Source organism: Phasianus colchicus, chromosome 1 (assembly GCF_987193195.1).
Source record: "Phasianus colchicus chromosome 1, bPhaCol1.hap1.1, whole genome shotgun sequence".
In the NCBI taxonomy this organism is placed as follows: domain Eukaryota; kingdom Metazoa; phylum Chordata; class Aves; order Galliformes; family Phasianidae; genus Phasianus; species Phasianus colchicus.
Window position 1 is genome coordinate 57,718,234 of NC_143436.1, and position 22,093 is coordinate 57,740,326.

Genomic DNA, 22,093 nt, shown 5'->3' on the forward strand with positions numbered 1-22,093 from the left:
TTTGAAGGCATGCTGCATGCCTTTTTATGTTTTAACAATGAAGTGTAGAGCAGAGGAAAGAAACGAAAACCGTGGGGAGTTAGAAACCTTTAACAGCTCCTGCAACCACAGCTATTTACTGATACATTACTCTTAAAGAAAACAACAAAATACCTTAAAGCAAACACAACAAAACACCTCTATAATCTAAATCAGCAAGTATATTTAACTTCACAAATAGAAAACTAAAAACATTTCAAAACCTTAATGTATTAACCACCATTTGTTTCAGTTTTTCCTTTCAGTTTTCATTTCACACAACTAAGACTGCTCCACGTACTACATGTATAAACTAAAGTAATTCATCCTGTTGTGTCTTCATGAACCAGCAAGAATAATTGTGAGGGCAGTGGCAACTGTAAAGCAGGAATATTTACTATATACAACAGTACTAGGACTGGTGCTGTATGGTCCCTTTTGGTCTTCACATGTGTTTAACACATTTGGTGCAAGCAACCTTCATCACAGATTAATAATTCTGGCTTGGTTTTAATTTCAGATGTATCATGACAGTGCCAAAGCATGCTTAGCTTACAAGACTGTCTCAGCAGGCTTGCCCACAATCTGCTGTACTAACCTACAGTATGTAAGAACAATATTCACTATACAGAAGAGGCAATTCCAAAATTTTTCTGAAACTTCACAACTTATTACAAATAAGAATATTGTCTTTCTTTCCACTTACCAAATGAAGTTCCTTCTGCAGCACTGTCAATCTATTTCCCAGGATGTATCACATTTGAGCTTTCATAAAATAGTCTCAGCTGTTCAGGGCATTTTTCTTCCAATCAGAGTCCTCAAGCACTTGTGCAGCTTCCAACTGTGTTTCTGCTTTAGTCAGGCACAATGTTCAGCATTCCAAGACAGCTTCTCTGCCAAATTCAGTTCATCTCCACAGAGTACCACATGTCCTAAGAGCATTTTCCTGAAGGCTTTTATCTTTGGTGCTTTAATAAATTTGCATCACGATTCTTGACTTTGATACACATCCTTGAATTCATCTTTCCTGGAAATTTGTTCCACTCTCTAATGTTAGTTGTCAATGATCTCTTAATTACTAGGATCACAATCTAAACATGATCTATTACCTTTCCACAGAGAAAAGTGCCAGAATCTTTGTTGGGAATACACGGGAAGGATGCTGTAGTCAATTGGAGAAATCTAATTTTACAAAATCTGGATCTGCAAACAGATACTCTTGGTGCATCCCAGCATCTAAATAGGACATCTGGTCAGGACAATACTAAAGCAATGAGTATGTAAAAAAGCACCTTGACTTGGCATCTATGCATATCAATCTTGTAGTGCTGTGGCTTATTCTGAAACAGAGGTTTGTCACTCCAAGGCAAATAAATTTTCATTTCATTACAGAAACTAAACAAATCTGTAAAGACAGTGTTTTAGTTTGCACTGATTTGAAGAATAAAATCTTTCCAGTTTAGACCAGGTCTGTGCTACCATAGAAAAGAATTCTCTTTAACAGGTAAGGCCCCAATTCTACAAATACTTAAGCACACACTTAATTTCAGTTTGTATATTAATATATGTCTTCAAGTGAATGTATACATTCACTTCTCTGAAGTTAAGCACAAGTTGATGTATTTGCAAGACAAGCCAGATTACAAAAGAAATGTAGAGATGGTTGCAGAGCAGTATTTTGAAAGTTTCTAAGTATACAATACTGAAATGTTATGGTATTAAAGAGCAGGAATAAGGTCATACCCAACAGAATCTGATGGGGGCACTGAGGGGTACGATCCCGATGCCGGGGTGGTCTCTCCTAAGGTGGTCTCCTCCTGCGATATGGGGTGATGTTCAAAGAACTTGGAGACAAACAGCAAACTGTGAGGTAAAAACAAAACAAAAACAACCGAACTTGTGCAAAACCCAGAAGATTCCACAACACTCAAGAGACTGGAAAAAAAATTTAAAATCCAGCACCGATGAAATCCTAATTTTTAAAAATGAAGTCTATGCTTACACTTCACCTTGAAAGTATTAAAAAAAGTATTATTTACTAGAGAAAGGTTCAAAGGACTTATTTTCAGAAAGTAATATCTTTCTTGAAATTCTAAATATCTGATTCCTTGAGAATATGCAACTTATACACTGAGTAGAGGACCTAGTTTCAATGTTTGCACTGATAAATTGCCAAAATCAAATGCCAAAAAAAACCAACCCATAACCAACCAACCAAACATTAAGTATGGATAAACTATGTTATCCATAAGCCTTGATCACACCTTCTGAAGGTGCCCAAGGAAAATATCAACATAAGCAAAAAATTAATTACATATTTGAGGAAAAAACTAGCATTGTAAGTGATTCTTTAAATGAAAGATTTATTGGCCTCTGCTCAGACTTTGTCAAAGACTTATACAAATCAATAATTCAATTCAAGAACACATTAATGTTTGGGGCATGTTCTGTTATGCTTCTTATTTAGGCAAACTTGCATATGGATTTATATTCAACTGCAATGTGACCAAGTTAAATTCACATCTCTCAACATTTTTTTTCAAGTTGAAGAAAATAAACCCGTATCTAAACATTTAAACAAGGCCCTAGCTATCCCATAATAAAGAACCAGTTTTGATTAAGAATTACATCTGTGAACAATGAGAAGTCTGTCTCAGACAGTCAAATGCTCAGCCACGCTATTCATGCTTCAAAGAAAGCATTTCATAGTCCAGCAAAAAAAAAAAGAAAAAAAATGAACTGGTTGTCTGAACCAGCACTGACAGAATATGAATTAAGCAGTCTCCCAAGAACGGTCGAGCTCCTATAGATTTTCAGGCACCTCCTCTGACTTCCTGAATTACAGATTTAACACAAGAAATCACTGAGAGATATTAGCTTAATCGACAGCTCAACTTGAAAACAAAATACGATGACTTACTCAAGTTGGTCATAGTTAACACACATCAGTGGCACTTCTGTACTACAGCGCTGGTGAAATTTGTAGCCACACGTCTGGCATCGGAACCCCTGGAAAAGCAGCTTTCGACAGAAGTCGCAGAACGCTAACGTGAAGAATGTTTTTCGTACCTACGTTGTCAAAAATAGCAACAATTAAATAAAATCCTAATAGAGACCTCTCTTTTTTTGATGGTGAAACTGTAACTTTATATATTAAAACAAAAAAGTTGTCTCTTTTGAAATTATCTTCATGCATTTAAATTGTTCTTGGAATTAATACGTCAGTAGCCCCAGGAAAAACAGCAACAAATCTGAAGAAAAACACTGTATTATCATGCTAAAGACAAACATTTAGAATTTAATTGGAAACAACCTGTAACAACAAAAACTGCTGAAAGATTATCCTCTAACTTTTCTAGGAGCCAAATAACATTTCTATCTAACATCTACAGCACTGGAAAGACACAGATGGCCTGTAGCTACAGTTTCTGGTTGAAAACATTTAAAATTGCAAGAGGGAAAAGATATAGGGAAAAAAACTTCAGTTTCATTTTCAAATTTAGCAGTATTTAACACATACATATTCTAGTCATACTACTCCATGTAATTATCAAGATTTTAGAAGGATATTCAGAGATATTACATGTTCTAGACTTCAATCTAGCTAGACAAAGCCAAATTAGCTTGAGTAAAATAGTTTAAGGTTCTTGCACAAATAGAGTTTTGATTATTCACTTATTTATTTAAAAAAAAGGTCAGTCTTCTCAATGTGAAAAACATTATTTTCAATATTTTGTATGGAGCCAGAATGGTGTAGATGGATTTTGTCTAGCACCTTCCATTTACTTGGTGCCTTATCAGGTCAAAACATATTTGTGCACTAGCATCACTGGTGATGTCAGTACTGCTCTGGGAATAGTTAGTTCATTAGTTAATTGCTGCTGCAGAGTCAGCAGGGAGGCCCAGAATACATTTTATAGATACAGCAATACCAAAATAGTAGATTATTATTACAGCTCTGCAATGCAGTGCTGATTTAAAATCACTACATTTATACATTTTAGAGGGTATATTCCATTCAAATTTGAAAGTTTTACGGGATATCAAGTACCCTTTATCAGCATTTATTTCAATTACAATTATAACTACATAATCCAAGCTACTGTGATTAAAAACTTAAAAGTTTTTGAGCTGACTTATAAATTCAACTCAACATTTCATTAAAAAATGGTACATACAAAATTGTGTGTTGTGAGTGGCACGTTCTCCAAGACCTCCACATGTAACTCCTCTCCGGTTAGCCAGGAAATGTCAGTGTCCCAGCCAATTGGTTTCTTCTCTCTGAAGTATAAATAAGGTTGTCATTAGCACACAAATCCCTGCAGGTCTTTGGAAGTTTACTACCCATTCACTAACTGCAGGAAATTTTAAAGACAAGACACTAAGTTCAGCACGTACCAAGGAAAGCATACCTTCCCTGGATGAAGATCATAAAAGAAATTCACTTCTTTTTCCAGCTACATTCAATAGTGGCTGACTTAATTCCAGGGTGACATACACCTTTCTGATCAAATGAAGTGTGTGTGAAACGACCTGTTCCAAAGAGATTGCTAATTTTGCACAGTAAAGCAATCTACTAACTTTTTAGGATTGGAAACTCAATGCGTATTTTTTCGTGGAAACTCTATGTTCAGTTAAGGTTACCTATAACCAGGTCATAAAAAATCAAAAACTTTACAAAACCTATTTTATACTTGTTTATCTAGCATGAATTGAAGTTCTGCCTATCTTTGAAGGGATTAAATCATTTTCTAGGAGTTGGTCATTCTTTTTAGACATGTTCATAAGGTACAAATTATTTTAGTGCAAAGCATCATATAATTCTCAACTTTGAAAACAGTTTCAATGAAGCTGGAGAGAAGTGGGAGTGCTGGATAACTCCAACAAGAAATTTTAAGAGCAAGAACCACCACACACAAACCATACCCATCCTGTATTCTGTAAACAGCACAGCATTCTGGAATAAGACCTCTCATCATCAGAGCTTTCTTCAGGCTGTCTCGGACTGTCACCCCACATCTTGCCGGAACCTACATGCCATATAAATAAGAAAGGAATTAAAACAAATTCCAACTTCTCTCCTTAAACTGATACAAACATTTTGATGCTCAAGTGCTAGAATCGACTTTTATTATGTTTTACAGAACTTTAGGTAAGAGTTTCTCAACCTTCTTCATATTGTTTTACTGGTGACTAGTATATAAGCAATCTAGCTCAGCCAGAAGTGAAAACAAGCTCTGTATTTCTACTACTGCCTTGAATGAAATCTTGTTGCAGCTCTAAAAGGTGACCTTCCAACTCTCTTTACCTTGAAGAAAGTGGAGACAGCACACAGAAAGCTAATAACTATGTATATGTATGAAAAAATTCAGGCCAAGCTACAAGATTATGTAGGGCAACATGCCAAAGGGGAGTTAAAGTGAAAGAACTAACAGCTTGGACTGCCCTCCAAAAAAACATTATGAGATGCAAACATTTTATTAAAAAAAAAAAAAGATAAGTATGCAAATAAGATAAAGCTATCACCTGAGATAGGCAGACCAATACCTCTGCATTTGCAACTCTACAGATATTTCCTGCTTTTTTTCCATCATTATTCCCAGTGTTGTCACCAGGAGCAAGGAAGTGACCCTCCCTCCACACTCAACACTGGTGTAGCTGCACCTTGAGTGCTGTGTTCAGTTTTGGGCGCCTCACTGCAAGAAAGACATAGAAGCCCTGAAATGTGTTCAAAGATGGGTAACAGAGCTGCGAGGGGTCTGGAGCACAAGTGTGATGGGGAGCGGCTGAAGGAACTGGGGTTGTTCAGTCTGGAGAAGAGGAGGCTCAGGGTAGACCTTATTGCTCTCTACAATGATCTGAAGGGAGGTTGTGAGGTGGGGGTCAGCCTCTTCTGCTGTGTAACTACTGATAGGGTGAGAGCAAAAGGGAGGTTCAGGTTAGACATCGGGAAAAACCTGTTCTCCAGAAGAGCAGTCAGGTGCTGGAATGGGCTGCCCAGAAAAGTGGTGGAGTCAGCATTGCTGGAGGTGTTCAAGAAGCGCTTAGATGTTGTACTGAGGGACATGATTTAGGTGGGAAATATTGGTGATAAGTGGATGGTTCGACTGGCTGATCTTGGAGGTCCTTTCCAACCTTGGTGATTCTATTATTCTACTTGAAGAAAAGCATTCTTCTCTTCTGTTTCACTATTTGAAAATAACATGCAGATGGAGATGTGCTCTAGAGCTGGCGAAACAAAGAAGTGGAAACTATGCAAAGTAAATATATTTTTCTTGTCTCTATTCTTAGTTGTAAGAATCTCTTATAGGAATTGGGTACATAATTTCTAAGCACATCTCTGATTAACATAATATCATCAAGCCATAAAAACAGAGCAATACATAATAGATGATTAACTAGTTAAGTTGTCACATGTTACCCAGTTACCATCTCTAAAACTATAAACTGAAAGTAACACTTCAGTTCATACACACCCTGTAGCCTTTCCTAAACTCATGCACAGCGTGACATACTTGAAGCACAGAAAATCCCACAGATCTGACAAATCAAAAAAGTCTGCCTGAACACCTGAGACTCAATTATAGCTTAGAGAAGTCTAAGCCAGAGCCTGGGTAGCCAAAAGAAGGCTCTTAATCAGCTTCAGCTGGCTTTGGATCAGAGCCGAGTTTCTGCTCCTTGCACTTCAATTTCCATGAGTATTTAGGTACCATATGTCCTACTTAAGGATGACAGTGAAAAGCAGCAGTCTATTTCAAGTAGCTTTGTGAATACCATTTGAGTTACGTGATATATTGCATTCTTAGAACTCAAACAAACGCTTTCTCAGAACAGACAACTTGAATATTTTGCTTCACATTCTTCCCCCCATTACTGACAGTCGTTCTTACATGGTATTTGGGCCTTCCATATGATCAACATGTAAATACGTAAAACAAAATTTCTACCAACTCATTGGAAAACCCATTCTATAATGCTTCATTATCTTGATATTCAACCTCACCTGACTTTGCTTTATGCAGACCATTAACAAAACCATGCATTAAGACACAATCTAAACAACTCCTTCCCATCCTATAAATTAACATTATGGCTTTCAACCACTTGTAGAAGTGGGTCACTTCTCTAGCATAAAGCACCCGTGGATGTTACTAAGCACAGATATAACAGGAAGCCTGGGAGCAACTATTACTGTCAATATTGTCAACAATTTTCCATTTTAAGCAACAGAGGACTAGGACTGACATCTCCACCAACTTAACTATTCACACTGAAACCAACTGCTTTTAACATATTTCTCCCTGCTTCCAACATACATATTTACAAATAGAGAGTAAACATTTTTCACAAAAATCTCAGAGGATTTCAGGTGCACGCTCCAGCTTCCCACACAACGGGACCAACCAAGAACCATCTCCACCAAACAAACGAGTGCTCTTCAGCTTGGGGATATTTTCCCTGCAAATACAGGTCTTTCTGGATTGAGGGAGTAGTTTCATAGGAACTTCAAGTTTATCCTTCCAGCACCCGCACTTATTTCACCACAAATATCCACAGCATTCAAAGAAGAAATACAAATACAGAGAAGGGTGACAGAGAAAGATTGACTAAGAGAAAAAGGGGAATCTGATTACAAGGGTGGATAGTGATAGGACAAGGGGCAATGGGGAGACAGAGGAGGCTTAGGATAGATACTAGGAGGAAGTTTTTCACTCAGAGGGTGGTGACACACTGGAACAGGTTGCCCAAGGAGGCTGTGGATGCCCCATCCCTGGAGGCATTCAAGGCCAGGCTGGATGTGGCTCTGGGCAGCCTGGTCTGGTGGTTGGTGACCCTGCACATAGAAAGGGGGTTGAAACTAGATGACCACTGTGGTCCTTTTCAACCCAGGCCATTCTATGATTCTATGAATGTGTAGATGCAGGAAAGCAACTGATCATGATGAAGAAATGGAAGAAGGGAGGGAGGACAACTCAGAAACTGGGAAAAGCATGTATAAAGTGGGAGATGGGACTGGCATCAGTAGATTGGTAGGAAACAACTAAGTAGGATGGAAGGAAGATAGACTGAATGGCTTAATGAAGCAGAAGGAAAGAAACAAAAATAAGACTAACAACTATGTAGGGAAGAGCTGATTGAAGCAGCTGAGGAAACACATACAGAAGCAGCAGCTTTCATGATGTTATTAAGAAAAAGAAAAAGATAGCTCAGTTTGGACAAGGAGTACAGTGGTTTAAAAAAAAAAAAAAAAAGATACTGCCAACAAGAAGCACTAGAAACAGCCATGGGGGGAAAGGGGGAATGGAGGGGAACTCTAGCTTAGGCAGAGAACCTCAAAGAATTAAGCGTAAGAAGAAACCAGGGTAGTAAAATGCACCTGGGTAAGGAGCTGCAGCAGGAGAAGATGGAAAAGCCAAGCAGCAGAAGGGGAACTAACATTAAAGAAAGGAGGAAGAAAAGTAGGGAAGGAATCTTCTGCTTATTATAAGATATTTTCCTCCTCTAGCACTAAAGGAAATAAAAACCATTGTATATTAAGAACAGCACCCTACAGCACATGAGGAAACAAAGGACTGCATCAGGAACTTGAGGAGCTCCAACTCTATCAATCAATTACACTGGTGTAAATAATACCACCTCAGGCAGCTTTTTATTAATTTGAGTTGAAAATAAGATTATGACATTACAGACTTCATTTTAAGAGATCATTAAGATCGGAAAGGTAAGCTATCACAATTCAGGAAGCATGAAAGTTGCCCACAACCAAGCAAGTGTAATAGGATGATGATGAAAATGTGCTTTAACTATTTCCCTTGCTTATCATTTACTGTTCCTCCATATCATTGTCCCAAGTTCCTTTCATTAAATTCTGAACCATATTTAGGCATCTTGCAGTCAGAATCATAGCCAGAACATTTGTTCTCTTCACTGCCATTTACAAGAAGATCTAGCTAGAAAACAGAGTTTTAATTACTCTGAAAACCATCAGGATCCTGAGTCAGCATAACATTTAGAACATGCTCTTATAGAGCTCATGAGCAAAGAAGCAGAAGGCTAAAGAACTAGGTACTTGAATAAATCTCTCTAGTATTGATTAATCATTTTCCCACACTGGAACAGTGCGGTCCATCACCATCTGTGCATGTAGCCCTTCAGCCCCCTCCTTCAGTCCACACCACAGACTGCAGCAAAGCAGAAATCTCACCCAGCAAAGAACACACACATCTAAACCTTTCTTCCCCCCCATTCTCTTCTCACACTCCAATGGGAAAAGTCTTGTACCATGAAAACGATACAACTCCATTTTAAGACCAGAGCTCTTTCCTACACCTGATGGACAGACAGGCAACCCGGAGTGGTTGCTTGGGAGTGGCGGCCATCTGCATGCCAGCCAAGCAGCCCCAGTGGGCTTCCAGTTCTGTCAAGGGATTTGATGGGCTTCCCATAGACTGCTTTGGCCAAATCACAGTGGCACTTTTTTTTTTCTTTTTTTTTTTTTTAAATAAAAAATGTTCCCCATGAGAAAGCTTTTGATCTGTTCCAATATATACTTCCTTATTACTGTAATCCAGTAAATTGGACAAAGTTTGTGTTTTGCTGCATCAAATAAAGAATGCTTAGTACGTCAAATCCTTTTTTGTCCACATCCATTCATTATCTTTTTATCCCTTTATTTTGTAACTAAGAAAACCGAGATGTTTCACAACGTTTACCTCTTACGAAATCACTAGTTTTAGTTAGGGGACATGGATCCAAATTTTAACTGTTTCTTTTCTTTTCTTTTCTTTCTTTCTTTTTTTTTTTTTTTTTTTTTTTAAGTTTCTCAAACTGCTAATATTCGTAAATCAGAAAAGGTTTATTTATTTTAAGAAAAAGCTGAACAGCTGATTTGGCAAAACTATTTTTCAAAAATGAACAGCACGGCTATACAAAGCTAAGGAATAGCAAAGAAGCTGCCAATGTGGACTGCAATATGCATTAACTGCATGGCTTACTAATACACCAGAGAAAGTAATCTACTCATGCACCTTGTAATTGAAGGCAAGGCAAGTAGTGATTCAGGAACACATCAAAACATGCTTAATTTTGCAAATATGAAGTTCCAAAGAAATGAACAAAAATGACTCTGGTGCCTCCAAAAATTCTGAAGCCAATTTTACCACATAAGAAGATGAAGCAGAACCATAACACTTAATTTCCTTTATTTTCTTCACATAAACTACTTCTGTGGACAGTAAGTATTCATAAAAATACTGCTGAAATGTATTTAATGCTGCATCCACAAGCATTTAAGCAATGCATAATAAATTTCTTTCTGTAAATCAGGTCATTCCTGACTCAGTAAGAAATTCAGGGCTACATCCTCAAATAACTCTTACATCATTCACCCAACATCAGAGCAGAAACTCAAGGCGTAATCTCACCAACTTAAAAACGCTTCCTTACTCTAGTGCAGCTTCCAATATTTCGTAACAATAGAGACCAACAAGCACTTCAAAATCAAAATAGAGGTATTCTCTGAAAGTGGGCAGGCTGGGCAGCTCTGAATATCTAGCATTACAATTCTCAAAACTAGTTTGCCAATTCAGTTTTTTTCCTCAGCTTAGCACTGTACTTCAGTTCACTCCCGTCAAGTGTTATGTATTATGGCACCTTAGAGTTTCACAAAAATTCTCAACAGCTGGAGCAGTAGCTATAATAACTACAATATTTCATGTGTGGTTTTGAAATATCACTTCAGAGTACTTATCTCACCTTCAAAGATCACATTTTGTTTTCCTTGTTACCTACCTTTGTGATTATATATGTCAGCCACATGCTCACAGTATTCAATTGTGTTGGGTGAGGAACGAACAAAGCTATTGTTCTGTCAAATAATGATAGTTTTCCCCTTGCACATATAAGGGTCTCAAAAAGCCAAGCCTGAATTTCACAGTTAGTTTCTTTTCTTACGTATGAAATGCTTAGCCAAATCAGCCAGTCCTCTTTTATAGCACTAACAGATAAGATTAACCCCCTTCTGCAGCAAAGCGGACTTATGATGATGCTGAACAGAATATTCTCAATACAGTGAAAAACATGGCTTTCCAACACTGCTGTTCTTGATCTCAGGGCATGATGCTCTAACTTCCAAAGGAAAAAACCAGTTAGGAATACTTATTTTAAATGTATTAAGCATATACAACACATGGGAGACAACTGCACTGGACTACATGTTGCTTCCAAGTGAAGTTGAACAGAATTTACTCATTTACAAAGCTGTTACCATTCCATCAAACACATCCTGCTTAATTTGTGTAGACATCTGCTACCAGCATCCGCACCTCTAATGCCATTAGAATGTACTCATTTATAGAACAACTGATTTATGTCAACACAAATGTTTGATCAAGACTACGCCATCCCTAAATCACACTGAATCAGACCTAGCGTGTCTTCTCAACAGCAGCCTTCAACTATAATGTTTTCAAGCTTTTTCTGAACACAATATGGGATTTACCCTTCAAAACATCACTAAGAAGATCATAGCAGACATCTCGATCACCACCTTAAAAGCTTTGTTAGGCTGAATGCCAGCGCCTGAAGATGTGAAGGGTGAGTGACTCACTAATAAAAAGAAGTTCTTATTTAGGAAAATATCCATAGCCACTGTATGAGATTCAAAGATCCTGAGGTCTCTGCTCTTCAAGTGATGAAAGAGCTCACTCAAACCCAAAACCTAAGTGAATCAGAAGTTTAAAGTTACAAAACAGATTATTTAAATCTTTCTAATAGGCCAGGCCCTGAGCCCACTTGTCATACCATCCTGTCTTGAACAATCCAACTGGAAATACTTCAAAGATAATGGACAGATATCGTACCATGGAAAGCTTAGAAAGCACATCCTTCTCTAAATTGATTGTAACAGATCCTAAAAACGAGTACGCCCGTATCAAAATAGTATATATACTATCATATACTGTTAAAGCTTTGGTTGATTGGTTTACTTAAATGCCACTTGAGGCCACACATCTAAGCATGATTTACCAGAAATGAAACTGAAACATTTCTGATTATTTTCAGACATACAATTTTCATTCAATTTCACCAAACACCTGCCTACTACACTGTGGGCTGAAAGAAACACTCCAAACAGTGTTTTTTGTACCACTGATTTACTTTATACAGACAGACTTCCCATCTCTTAAAGTACAAAATCTTAATTCCATAACTGGTCTTTCACTCAGCTGTCACCACACACTAAACAATCCATACTTGAGGAATACCCTTAAAAAAAGCAATGACTGAAGTTGCACGAGGCACTTCAGATGATAACAAGCCATCGATTTTATAATGAGAAGTTTTCCTTATTTTTGCCTTTGCGATATAAGACTGTGTCAATAAAATTGAAGTGGATTAAGTTATTCTCTTTGAATTCAGCTACTTTGAGTTTATCCAACACAGCTTGATTTGCATGGTAGGTTAAGCCCAGCAGGCAGCCAAGCACTACCTAGCTGCCTGCTTGCTCATTCCAGCTAAGAAGGGGGAAGTGAACTAGAAGTGAAAAAACTCACAGGTCAATACAAAGACAGTTGATTTTTTTTTTTTTTAAAGTGAAGAGAAAAATGAAGAAAAATTAAAAAACACACCAAAACATTCCTCTCAAACAATGCAGAAGCAGCTCCATCGCAACTAAAGCCAGTGCAATCTGCTATTGTACCTCTGCTCACGTTGCTTCACCAACCAGCTTCAAAGAGGCTTCAAAGAGGCATTCCAGGACTGACTTACTCCTGGGCAGTGGTAAAGTCCTGTTTTATAATAAAATTTTGGTTGCATATTTACATTTATGTCCAAAAGAAGTCTTTCATGGTTTAATTACTTCCCAATAAAAACAAGTAATTTAATGTCTCATTTGATTCTGTCTTACAGTAATAGAAGAGGTAGGCCAAACGCACTCCCTGATGATCCAAATATTTTAAAAAATGTTACCAGTAATTTTTAGTTGAAAGTCAGTGATTCATTCTACTAGTTTGTTCATATGATGCATAAAATCCCAAAGCATTTACATGCATTGAGAAAGCATACACCAGCATAGGCTGCATAAACTCTGCTTTTGGTGCATTTGATAAGACACGGGAATTTGTAATTGTTTTTGATTAGAAGAACCTAATCATGTTAAACCAGGTGTGTAATTAAAAGCCAAAACCTAGTTTATTCAGCTGCCTAAACATCCCCTCTATGAATTATCCTTATACTTGACAGGTGAAACCGGTAGGACAGCTTGAATGCCTACAGAAATCCAATACTTGTCTGTAAGCCTGAAGCACAAACACACACCACTACCTGCAGAAAGTAAGGTGCAAGGCTTTACTCAAAATAAATGTTATATTTGTAAATCTGGTACTCAATGTATTCAAAGGAATCCAGTTGTGAATACATGATAAATATTTTTACCTTACCAAAATTGTTAGCATGAATTTTCTGATTCTCCTAGTCTTCATGACTGCAGAGAAGACTATATGATTGCTCGTCTAATTAAAAGGCAGATGTTCTAATTAATGAAGGCATGACAAGAGTGAGAAAACCGAATTAAGAGTTGTCATCATGTACTGCATTCACAATCCTGCTTAATTTCTGTAAGACTTAAAAGTACAAATCTCATGAGCTTTCAGATACGTATAAACTTGTGACCCTTTTATTATACATAGCAAGACAATAGTGAAATGACATTTTCTGGCCCAAAATTATGCTGACTTTACACTAATAATCTCTAATTGCTGTTAAGCAAGACCACACAATCTTCTACAACACAGAAGAAAAGGGAACTTTTGAACAAATATGGTTTAGAAGCTGCCATTGGTAGTTTTCAGATCTCACGTTTGGTAAAACGTACGTGCTGACTTGATTCTACTGACAACGTGCAGACAGCTACATCACGTGGCGGCCACTTTCTGAAAGCAGGAGGAGCATCTGCATCCCCATTTTCCCCCCTAGTTTCACTGTCTCCACTCAGACCATTAATGGCAGAAATGAAATTTCAAACAACTGATCTCAACTTGCTCACGGTCCCAGAAGAAGAGCAGACACTGAATGAAAGGCCACCTCTAAACTCAGAGCCCAGCAGAAGAGACTCCTTACTGTCCTTATAACAATTCCACCAAGGAGGTCGGATAGCATGAGGCAAGCATTTCTTTTGGAAGCTAGTAGTGTGCAGACAGCAGCAGGCCACAGATTAAGAGCAAGAACCATCACCACCAGATACATTTCAATGACTCATTATTTCTCACAGCTACATACCAATTCTTCTAACTTTCCACACTTCCAGCATACCACCATTCAGGACTGCACATCTGCTTTCAGACTGCCCTTTCACACTACTAGTATCTAGCTGGAAGAGATTTCCTTCAGTAATCAAGATCAGTTAAAAGTGTTAATTTATAAGCAACTTAAATCTTTTCCATAAAGCACCTGAGTTACAGATAGCCCTAACCACGTTCCCTTTTTTCCTACTAGAATTCAGCACGCTGACAGAAACCTAATACTATCCTCACTGCAGTTATGATGAGTTTGAGCCATTTGTTGTTGTACAAGGTCTTGTATTAAACAGCTTTTCTGAGAAAATATTACCTTCTCCAGTATGAAGTGCAAAAGCTAGAGATCCTGCATGCAGCAACCAAGTCCAACACTAAATACGATTATTCACACAACGTACAAGCATGCCAGTGGAATTCCTTGCCCCAAGACAAATTTCCAGTACCTGCAGCACAGGTTTAATGGAGACTGGCTTAGCAAAGAGAACACTTCAACTAAAAATTTCTGTGTGACAAACAGTTCATACTGAAAAGAACACTCCAGGAGAATATTACACATGCCTGCTCTGTTCTTGTACTCTTCCATAAGCATCCATTTGTGACTACTGATGGAAGAAACAGGGCTACATCTTAAGTCTGATGCATTATAGACATTCTTATGGCTCTTACATATTGCATAAAGATATTCCAAAAAGACACATTCTGCTAGACTAAAAGGACTACTAGGAAATGACCAACAGCGACTCGAGCAAAATTAAGTGTACAACTACATCGCAGCTCAATCCCAATTCTCTGCCTCAATAGCCCCTTCTGCCCTAGACAGAGGTTTGACATACTTGCCAAACATACGCCTGCACAGTTCTTAATACTGACTACATGCCACAAGTCTGACCCCACAAGCTACACTAAACAGAAGAATGACAGATCCTTTCTCCAGTTTTGCTACTATTGCAGTAGATCCTTTGTGACCCTTCACAGAAACACGTTTTGATCATCCCATCAAGGCTGACAGCGCTTGTAGACAAGTGGGAGACTCCAGAGGCTCCAGTGCAGTGTGTTTTTTCCATTCAAGGTCGCGGAGCACATTCCTGCAAGCCACAACTGATGTGTCACTGGAATCCTGTCTAAAGTCTTACTAATATCTTAAGTTCTACAGTAACCACGTAATCTCTTCAGTGAAATTCCCAAGCAGTTGCAACTGTGGGTTGTCAGCTTTTACAGAGAAAGGCAAGTGATGCAACAGCTTTAACAAATGGGAATTGGGATTTTTTCCTTATCCCAAGCCTACCAGCTTAAAACCCAAAACAAGCTTAAATTCTTTTTTCCTAAATTCTCCCATACAAAGTTTGGATAAGTCCCATCATTTTTCTTCTGCAAAACTGATGATGTCAGGTAGACTCTTACCATCTTATGTTCTTATTACTTCAGAATCCTTTCTCTCTGGCCTAGAAAGCAAACAAACAAACAAAAAAAAACCACAGAAACTGATCTTGGTCACATTTCCGCAGAGCACTTCTCCAAAAGATATTTACGATGCAAGTTGAACCATGCCACTGAAAGCAGAGGAAGCATGTGTATTTCTTTGAAGGACTTCCACTCCAACATTTATCTCCCTGCATCACAGGGGATGCTTCCTTTCTCTAGAGAATCACAAACAATCTGATGACTTTCCTGAGAGGTTGTTCAGAGAAGGAAACTTCGTCTCCTCCCAAGCTGACTATGCAGGAAAACAGTCTTATTTCTGATACTTGCATACGCGTTGCTCCCCCTCCAACTAACCAACCCAGCTACTTGTGTGTGCTTTCATAAATGTTCTATTCTAGTTCTGCTGTGCTGTCAGCCGAAACGAGATGCTGACTTCAACTGCTAATTAATCAGCAAAAGTAGGCTCCACCATTTACTGGTTAAGTCTCCAATGAAGCAACTTCAAGCCTCTTCCCGCATTAGGATAACAGTTCTGTCAAATGCTCTGCTTTACCATGACACATACAAAGAAACTTCACATCAGCTACACAAGCTACTTACGCAGGTCAACATGGTCTTGTTTCTTTGTACTCCATCAGTTTCCTCATTATATTTCTAGTTGGAGCCAAGCAAAACAGATGTATTTGCTTGATCATACACACAAACAGTACTGCTAATAAACACAAATGTAGAAACATCTTCAGTATTGAGGCAGTTGCTAGTCAGAAATGTAAGCAGCTCCCCTCCACCATTTCCTGCATTTCTTGCAGCTCTAAACAAACAACAGAAGGCTGCTGTTGTTTTAAAATATAAGCAAAGATAAATAAGAAGGTTGGCTCTCCATTACTGACTTAATAGTCAGTTTTTATCAAGTCAGTTTAAGAAGTGTCATTCTGTTCCTTGGTATAAGAAAACAAAGCTTCTCTTGTATCTGACAAGCTCTCTCAACAGGGGTTTCCAGTTCTACAGTTAGATACGTGATTGGTAGTAGAGATTGTAGGATCAATAAATATTGAAAACAGAGCAACTACATTAAGAGTTGTCATACAACAAATTCCTAACATCCTCAATAATATAAGTCTGTTTCAAATTTCACAGACATGAAGTTCAACTTCAAGACCAATAACCTCAACACTCAGAGTCCCTATAAGCACCTATTTCCAGTTCTGAAACAGAGAATTCACTATGTCTACTAAATACACCTTCAACTTAGTAATTTACGTAGATTTGAGCAGAGTGCAAAACTGAATTAAGAAGCTAGCTCTCTCCCTGGTCAGCAGATACTGCAAATTATTGATTCAGACCTGTGCATATATTTCTAATTGCTTATTTTTCAACCAAGAATGAGTTGCCCCAAGCAGACCAGGAGCTGACTTCCACCTTGCTATACAGCATATGAAGCAGGGTGAAACCTCTGCACAACAGACACCTGGCAGGAAACAATCTGGCCTAAAGTCTGTCCCACCACCAAAGAGGACCTCCCCAGACTGCTCCCAAGAGACAAAGCCTGGTTACATTTCTCCGGTTTAGCCTCCTTCTGTTGACAGTGCCCTACAAGTACCTGCTCAATCTTGTCAACCTGAGCTTCCAGTCAATGAATCTACACGTGCATCTCATTCCTCTTTGCATCTGCATGCACCTGTCTGTTGCTTTACATAATAAGCACAGCTGCTGACACACACCAGATATGAGACTACAGAGACTTGCATCTTCCCTTTACCACTTGCCTGCCTCCTGTTCTTTTGTTGGTACTGGGGTGTGGTGGTGCTTGTGGGGGGGAAGTTGTTTGCTTACTTTTAAATTCTAAAACAACATGAAGCTCTATGCTCAGTGCCCCACATCTGGTAAGCTGGAAATAACTCTGGGAATCAATGGTGCTTAGGCTCAAGTAGAGAGCAGAAGATAAGAACAAGGGCCTCTCCCTGATTAAATATCCAACTTAAACCTCATTTGCCTCCTATAACCAGAAAAAGCACTTAGATTCGGTGCTGGGAAAACTCTTCTTCTACAGAGCATTACTGATAAGTTCTAGTCACAATTTCCTCAAACAACAGCACATCTTCAACCTAGAAAGTTAATTCCTGGTTAAGACATTGTCATAGACAAGCTGGAATTCTTGAATTTGATCACTTAAGTAGAGTAATTAAGTCTGTAAGCTCTAAATGAGCATGACCATACTGCTGAATCACTACATACATCAAAAACCTCAAAGCTTAGGGATGAAGTGAGAGGAGTCTGGGGAAGAAGAGTCTTGTATGCTTCAGAGCATAACATGGTAATCTGTTACTGTTACTTAAAACCTTAAAGATGCATTGGTTTAAGACAGCTCATTTTGCTTTGATTAGAGTGGGCTAGCAACACACATAAAGCATTCTCAGATGAGGCAAGATACTTCTGTACTGGCCTAAATAACTGCTTCTAACTGAATTTCAGTATGAGTTTTTTGTGAAACCTCTTATTCCTCAACTGTAATCAGATTCACATATTCAGACAGTGACTGAACTTGTTTGTGCAAACAGGACACCTAAAAGAAAGGCCAACAATATTCTCTGGTGATCCTACTTGTAATCTAACTCAAACTTGTTGAAATACACATTTATAAAAAACAGAAAAAATGACACATGCCTACAAGATTACTGCAGTGTATTGCATAACTACAGACTCTTCTTCATACAAAATGACTGTTTTAAAAGCAAAATAGTTCAGACTTGCTAAAAGCCTTAAAATACTCCTCCAATAAAAGGATTGAGGAGGAAGTTAAAAAAGAGGAGGAGGAAAGGAACAGAAGAATACCGCATGTGAGGAGAAAAAAATGAGTAGAAACATTCTATACAGCTTAGAGAAGAAGAAGTGAACACGCAGAAAGAAGAAATGCACAGAACAATGCAGGAAATGATATACTTATGGACAGCTTGATCACAGGGTTTGGGGCTTTAACAGACAGACAGACTGGGACAGAACACACAAAGAAAGCAGGGTCCCTTTGAAGTCCACTGTCTTCTCTCCAAATTTCAAATATAGGTAGCATGAGGTGCCTAGCCAAAGCTCACACACGCAACAAAATCATCTTGTTTAACACTATACATCTTCACTGTGCAACAAAGTGGCTGTAGTTTATATTAAACCCCCCTCTCTCCAGGTTAAAAAAATAAAAAACTACTTTCACGCTTTAGCAATATCCTGCATTATTAAGCTATCATTAAAAAAAAAAGTCAGTCTTCTGATTTCTGTTGCTTTGTGGGAGGGAAGAAGGGAAAGTAGCGGGGGAGGAAGAGAACATGCCTTCCAGTGTCATTTGTGTTTTCACCTCTTTGCTGGCAATGAATTTCCACATGTCGTCACAGTTCAGTGATAGCCAATTTCTGGCTGCTATGAAAAGCACTGCTTTCACATAGAGACTGGCTGTGCAATCATCTCAATTCCCACTTCCACTAGGACCACAGCTTCCCTTGTAAGTGGAAGGACTTGCAAAAAAGAGCTTAGAAACTGCTGACAGACATGTATCACTGTTTGCTGGTCAGTGTATTGTTCAAATGCATACTGATTCTGTTCTGTAGGTATCATGCTTGTAAAACCATCATGCCTATAAAAGCACAGTTAGATAACCTGCAAAAAGTCAACTCTTTTCCTGCAACTGCAGGAATCACTGCAACACTGCCAAAACTGATAAACAGCAGTTTTTGAGCAGTTTGCGGGCAACACTAACACAGCAACGCTTTCAGGCTCCTATTAACAGCAGCAGTGTCCACCCCAATGTCAGTTCTCTACACGGCACCTGATAGACTCAGGCTCCCATCATAAAGCACTCATCACAGTGAGCTGGGAGGGAAAAGACAACAAAAGCCAACAAGATTTTGCATAGCCCTCCTTAACCGCAAGAGGTTGCTTCTAGCTATCAAGCATTCACAGTTGCTAGCAACTTTGACTATATGGAAAACATTAACTTCCCCAAACTTGTCCTTTTAAACCAGTAAGTAATTTTGCATATTACAAGAAACAGAGCTTCCTGGCCTCCCCTATGTGTTGAAAAATGGTAGAATACTATTTATTTAAGAGAGCTGTTTTTTAGGCAAATACTTGAGTTGCTTCAACTCTTACAGAACTCCTCAAAGCGCTGTCCACTACTGCAATACAGCACATATTTTTGTATTAACACTGCAGAAAATATCCAACACATTGAAACAACCGAGTTCTGCAAAGCACAAATACAGCTGTCTTTTCAGGTCCTAAATTAAGTTTTGCATGAAGAAGAACACAGGAAATACTGAGGTTCTAAGAACACTGAAAGAAACTGACTTACCACAGTCCTTTGCTTGTTGGGCAGGAAGACTCTAACAATAGGCTTCTGTGGAGACTTAGGGTTATTCCGCGACATATCAGTAGGATTTTGATAAACTGAAAGGGATGAAGGTGCTACAGAGAGGCTAGAGGAGGAAGATGATGCAACTGTGTCCGTTGAAGCTGAACTGGAGACAGAGAAATCAGTTCCATTTCCCATGGATTCCAATAACTGCTGTTCTCTCTGCTGTAGAGCATCTAGTTTGCTGGTGTACTCTTCATAGGCCTGTGAAGGAAGAATGGCTATTTTAATGATGCGGTAGCCTCAGATAAAAACAGAAGTGTAAACTGAGAACAAGCAAAATAAAAAACATTCTGAACTAATTCATATTTCCCATAAATACGAACAAAATTGTCTGGTCAAGGACAGGAAGCAAAGAATTAATGGCTTTCAACTCATGTTAAACTTTCTGAACTAATTTTAATCCATGAAACAGATAAGTGGATAAAAGAAATCATAGATCATAGTTTTAAAGCACCTGTACCATACAGTCTAATTTAGAACTGCTTTAAAGAACAGCAATCTGTAACAAGTGTTGTCAGCTAAAGCTAAATGCACCATTCTGTTAGAATGTAACACATCTACCACAACAATTAAGAGAAGCAAAAGCCTGCTTTTTGCCATCAGTATCTGACAACTTACCTTGCTCACTGCTCACCATTCACCTCTGGCACTACATTTTCTTTCCTTTTTTTTTCCCCAACCAGAGTATAAAAACATGGTTCAATTAGAAGACAACTAAACTTGCCCCGCAACAAAGTTGCACAAAAACACATCAAAATGATCCTTGCTTTTTTTTTTCATAACTATACGTGATTAGTTTGACTTTTCACAAGTAAAGGCTAATGCAAGTCCATACCGATTTAAAAAGTTCAGCAGCATTTGTCCATGAAGTTTTAAACAAACATGCCATGCATACAGATCTGTAAGAGTATGTATTTTCATTTAAAGATGGCTACCATCAACTTTCTTTGTAACAAAACCATTTCAATCTGTATCCAGAAGTATTACCAGGGCAGTTCCAAAGGTAAGACCTCCTAGTTTATGACCTTTGCCCACAGCATCAGAGGCAGAGGTTGCTGGGGTGGCAGGAGAGGCTGAACCTTTCCACCAAATGCCATTACAAGTTGTTGCTGTGTGATAGATGGCAGATGAAGGGCAAACTGTCACAACAGCATCTGACACAGAAGCATCCATGAAGCAAAGGTGCGTCAATGAATTTCTCCATGCAGAAAAAATGGCGCCTACTGACATTTCATCAACACTTGCTGAACATTTCTGGAGACCAAACAGGGGATATGAGCACAGTGGCAGTGGGTCACCTCCACTGGTGCAGAATTATTTTTATAAGCATGCAGCTCTTGATCATCGCTGGCAAAAATGCATTGCCAAAGGTGGTGATTATGTTGAAAAATAGCGTTTCGTAGCTGCAAATTTGCTCTATCAAATAGTGTTATTGTGCTCTTTGTATCTGTTGTAGTTTCCATGAAAACATACAGGAGGAACTACCATCAGTGACCTACATATCTTCAAAATTCTGAATCTGAAAATATGCATCAGTTAGGAAACTTTTGTTTCACGCTATATAAATATTTTGGTGCTAACCAAGGATGTCATATGGATAATAAGAAACAAAGATGAAACACAAATGTAATATCTAAAGAGTAATGAAGGGAATTTCCTACTTAGATCTTCAGCAAGACTGAGATTTGTCAGGCCACATTTCTGATGTGAAAAGAGATATTTACATCAGGGAAAGGTACATTTCTATTTACTTGCTTTCCTCCAGTTCTCTGTGCATAACTTGTTTCTAATTAAAGTTACAGTATTAAACTGACCAAAACGTCTGCAGGAAAAAATATATTATTTTTAAGAGGAAAAATAACTATGCTTCTAGTTTCAGTGATGCTGCCACAAATACTGCATTTACCATGGATTTATTTCTCCAGGGGCGTACGTGCAGCTTTAACCAAACTCAGAT

General features: G+C 38.4%; 1 protein-coding gene across 5 annotated transcripts in view; it reads right to left on the reverse strand.

Annotated features, from left to right (window-relative positions):
- Positions 1-22,093, reverse strand: part of BRAF (B-Raf proto-oncogene, serine/threonine kinase) — a 77,023-nt gene that overhangs the window by 34,825 nt on the left and 20,105 nt on the right. For all 5 annotated transcript variants that reach the window (XM_031589796.2, XM_090144366.1, XM_031589795.2 and 2 more), the window contains 5 exons: positions 20,074-20,337; positions 4,945-5,048; positions 4,197-4,299; positions 2,939-3,087; positions 1,762-1,881 (listed from right to left, as the gene is read on the reverse strand). In XM_031589796.2, coding sequence (XP_031445656.1) covers positions 1,762-1,881; positions 2,939-3,087; positions 4,197-4,299; positions 4,945-5,048; positions 20,074-20,337 — 740 coding nt within the window. The remainder of the gene's footprint in view (positions 1-1,761; positions 1,882-2,938; positions 3,088-4,196; positions 4,300-4,944; positions 5,049-20,073; positions 20,338-22,093) is intronic.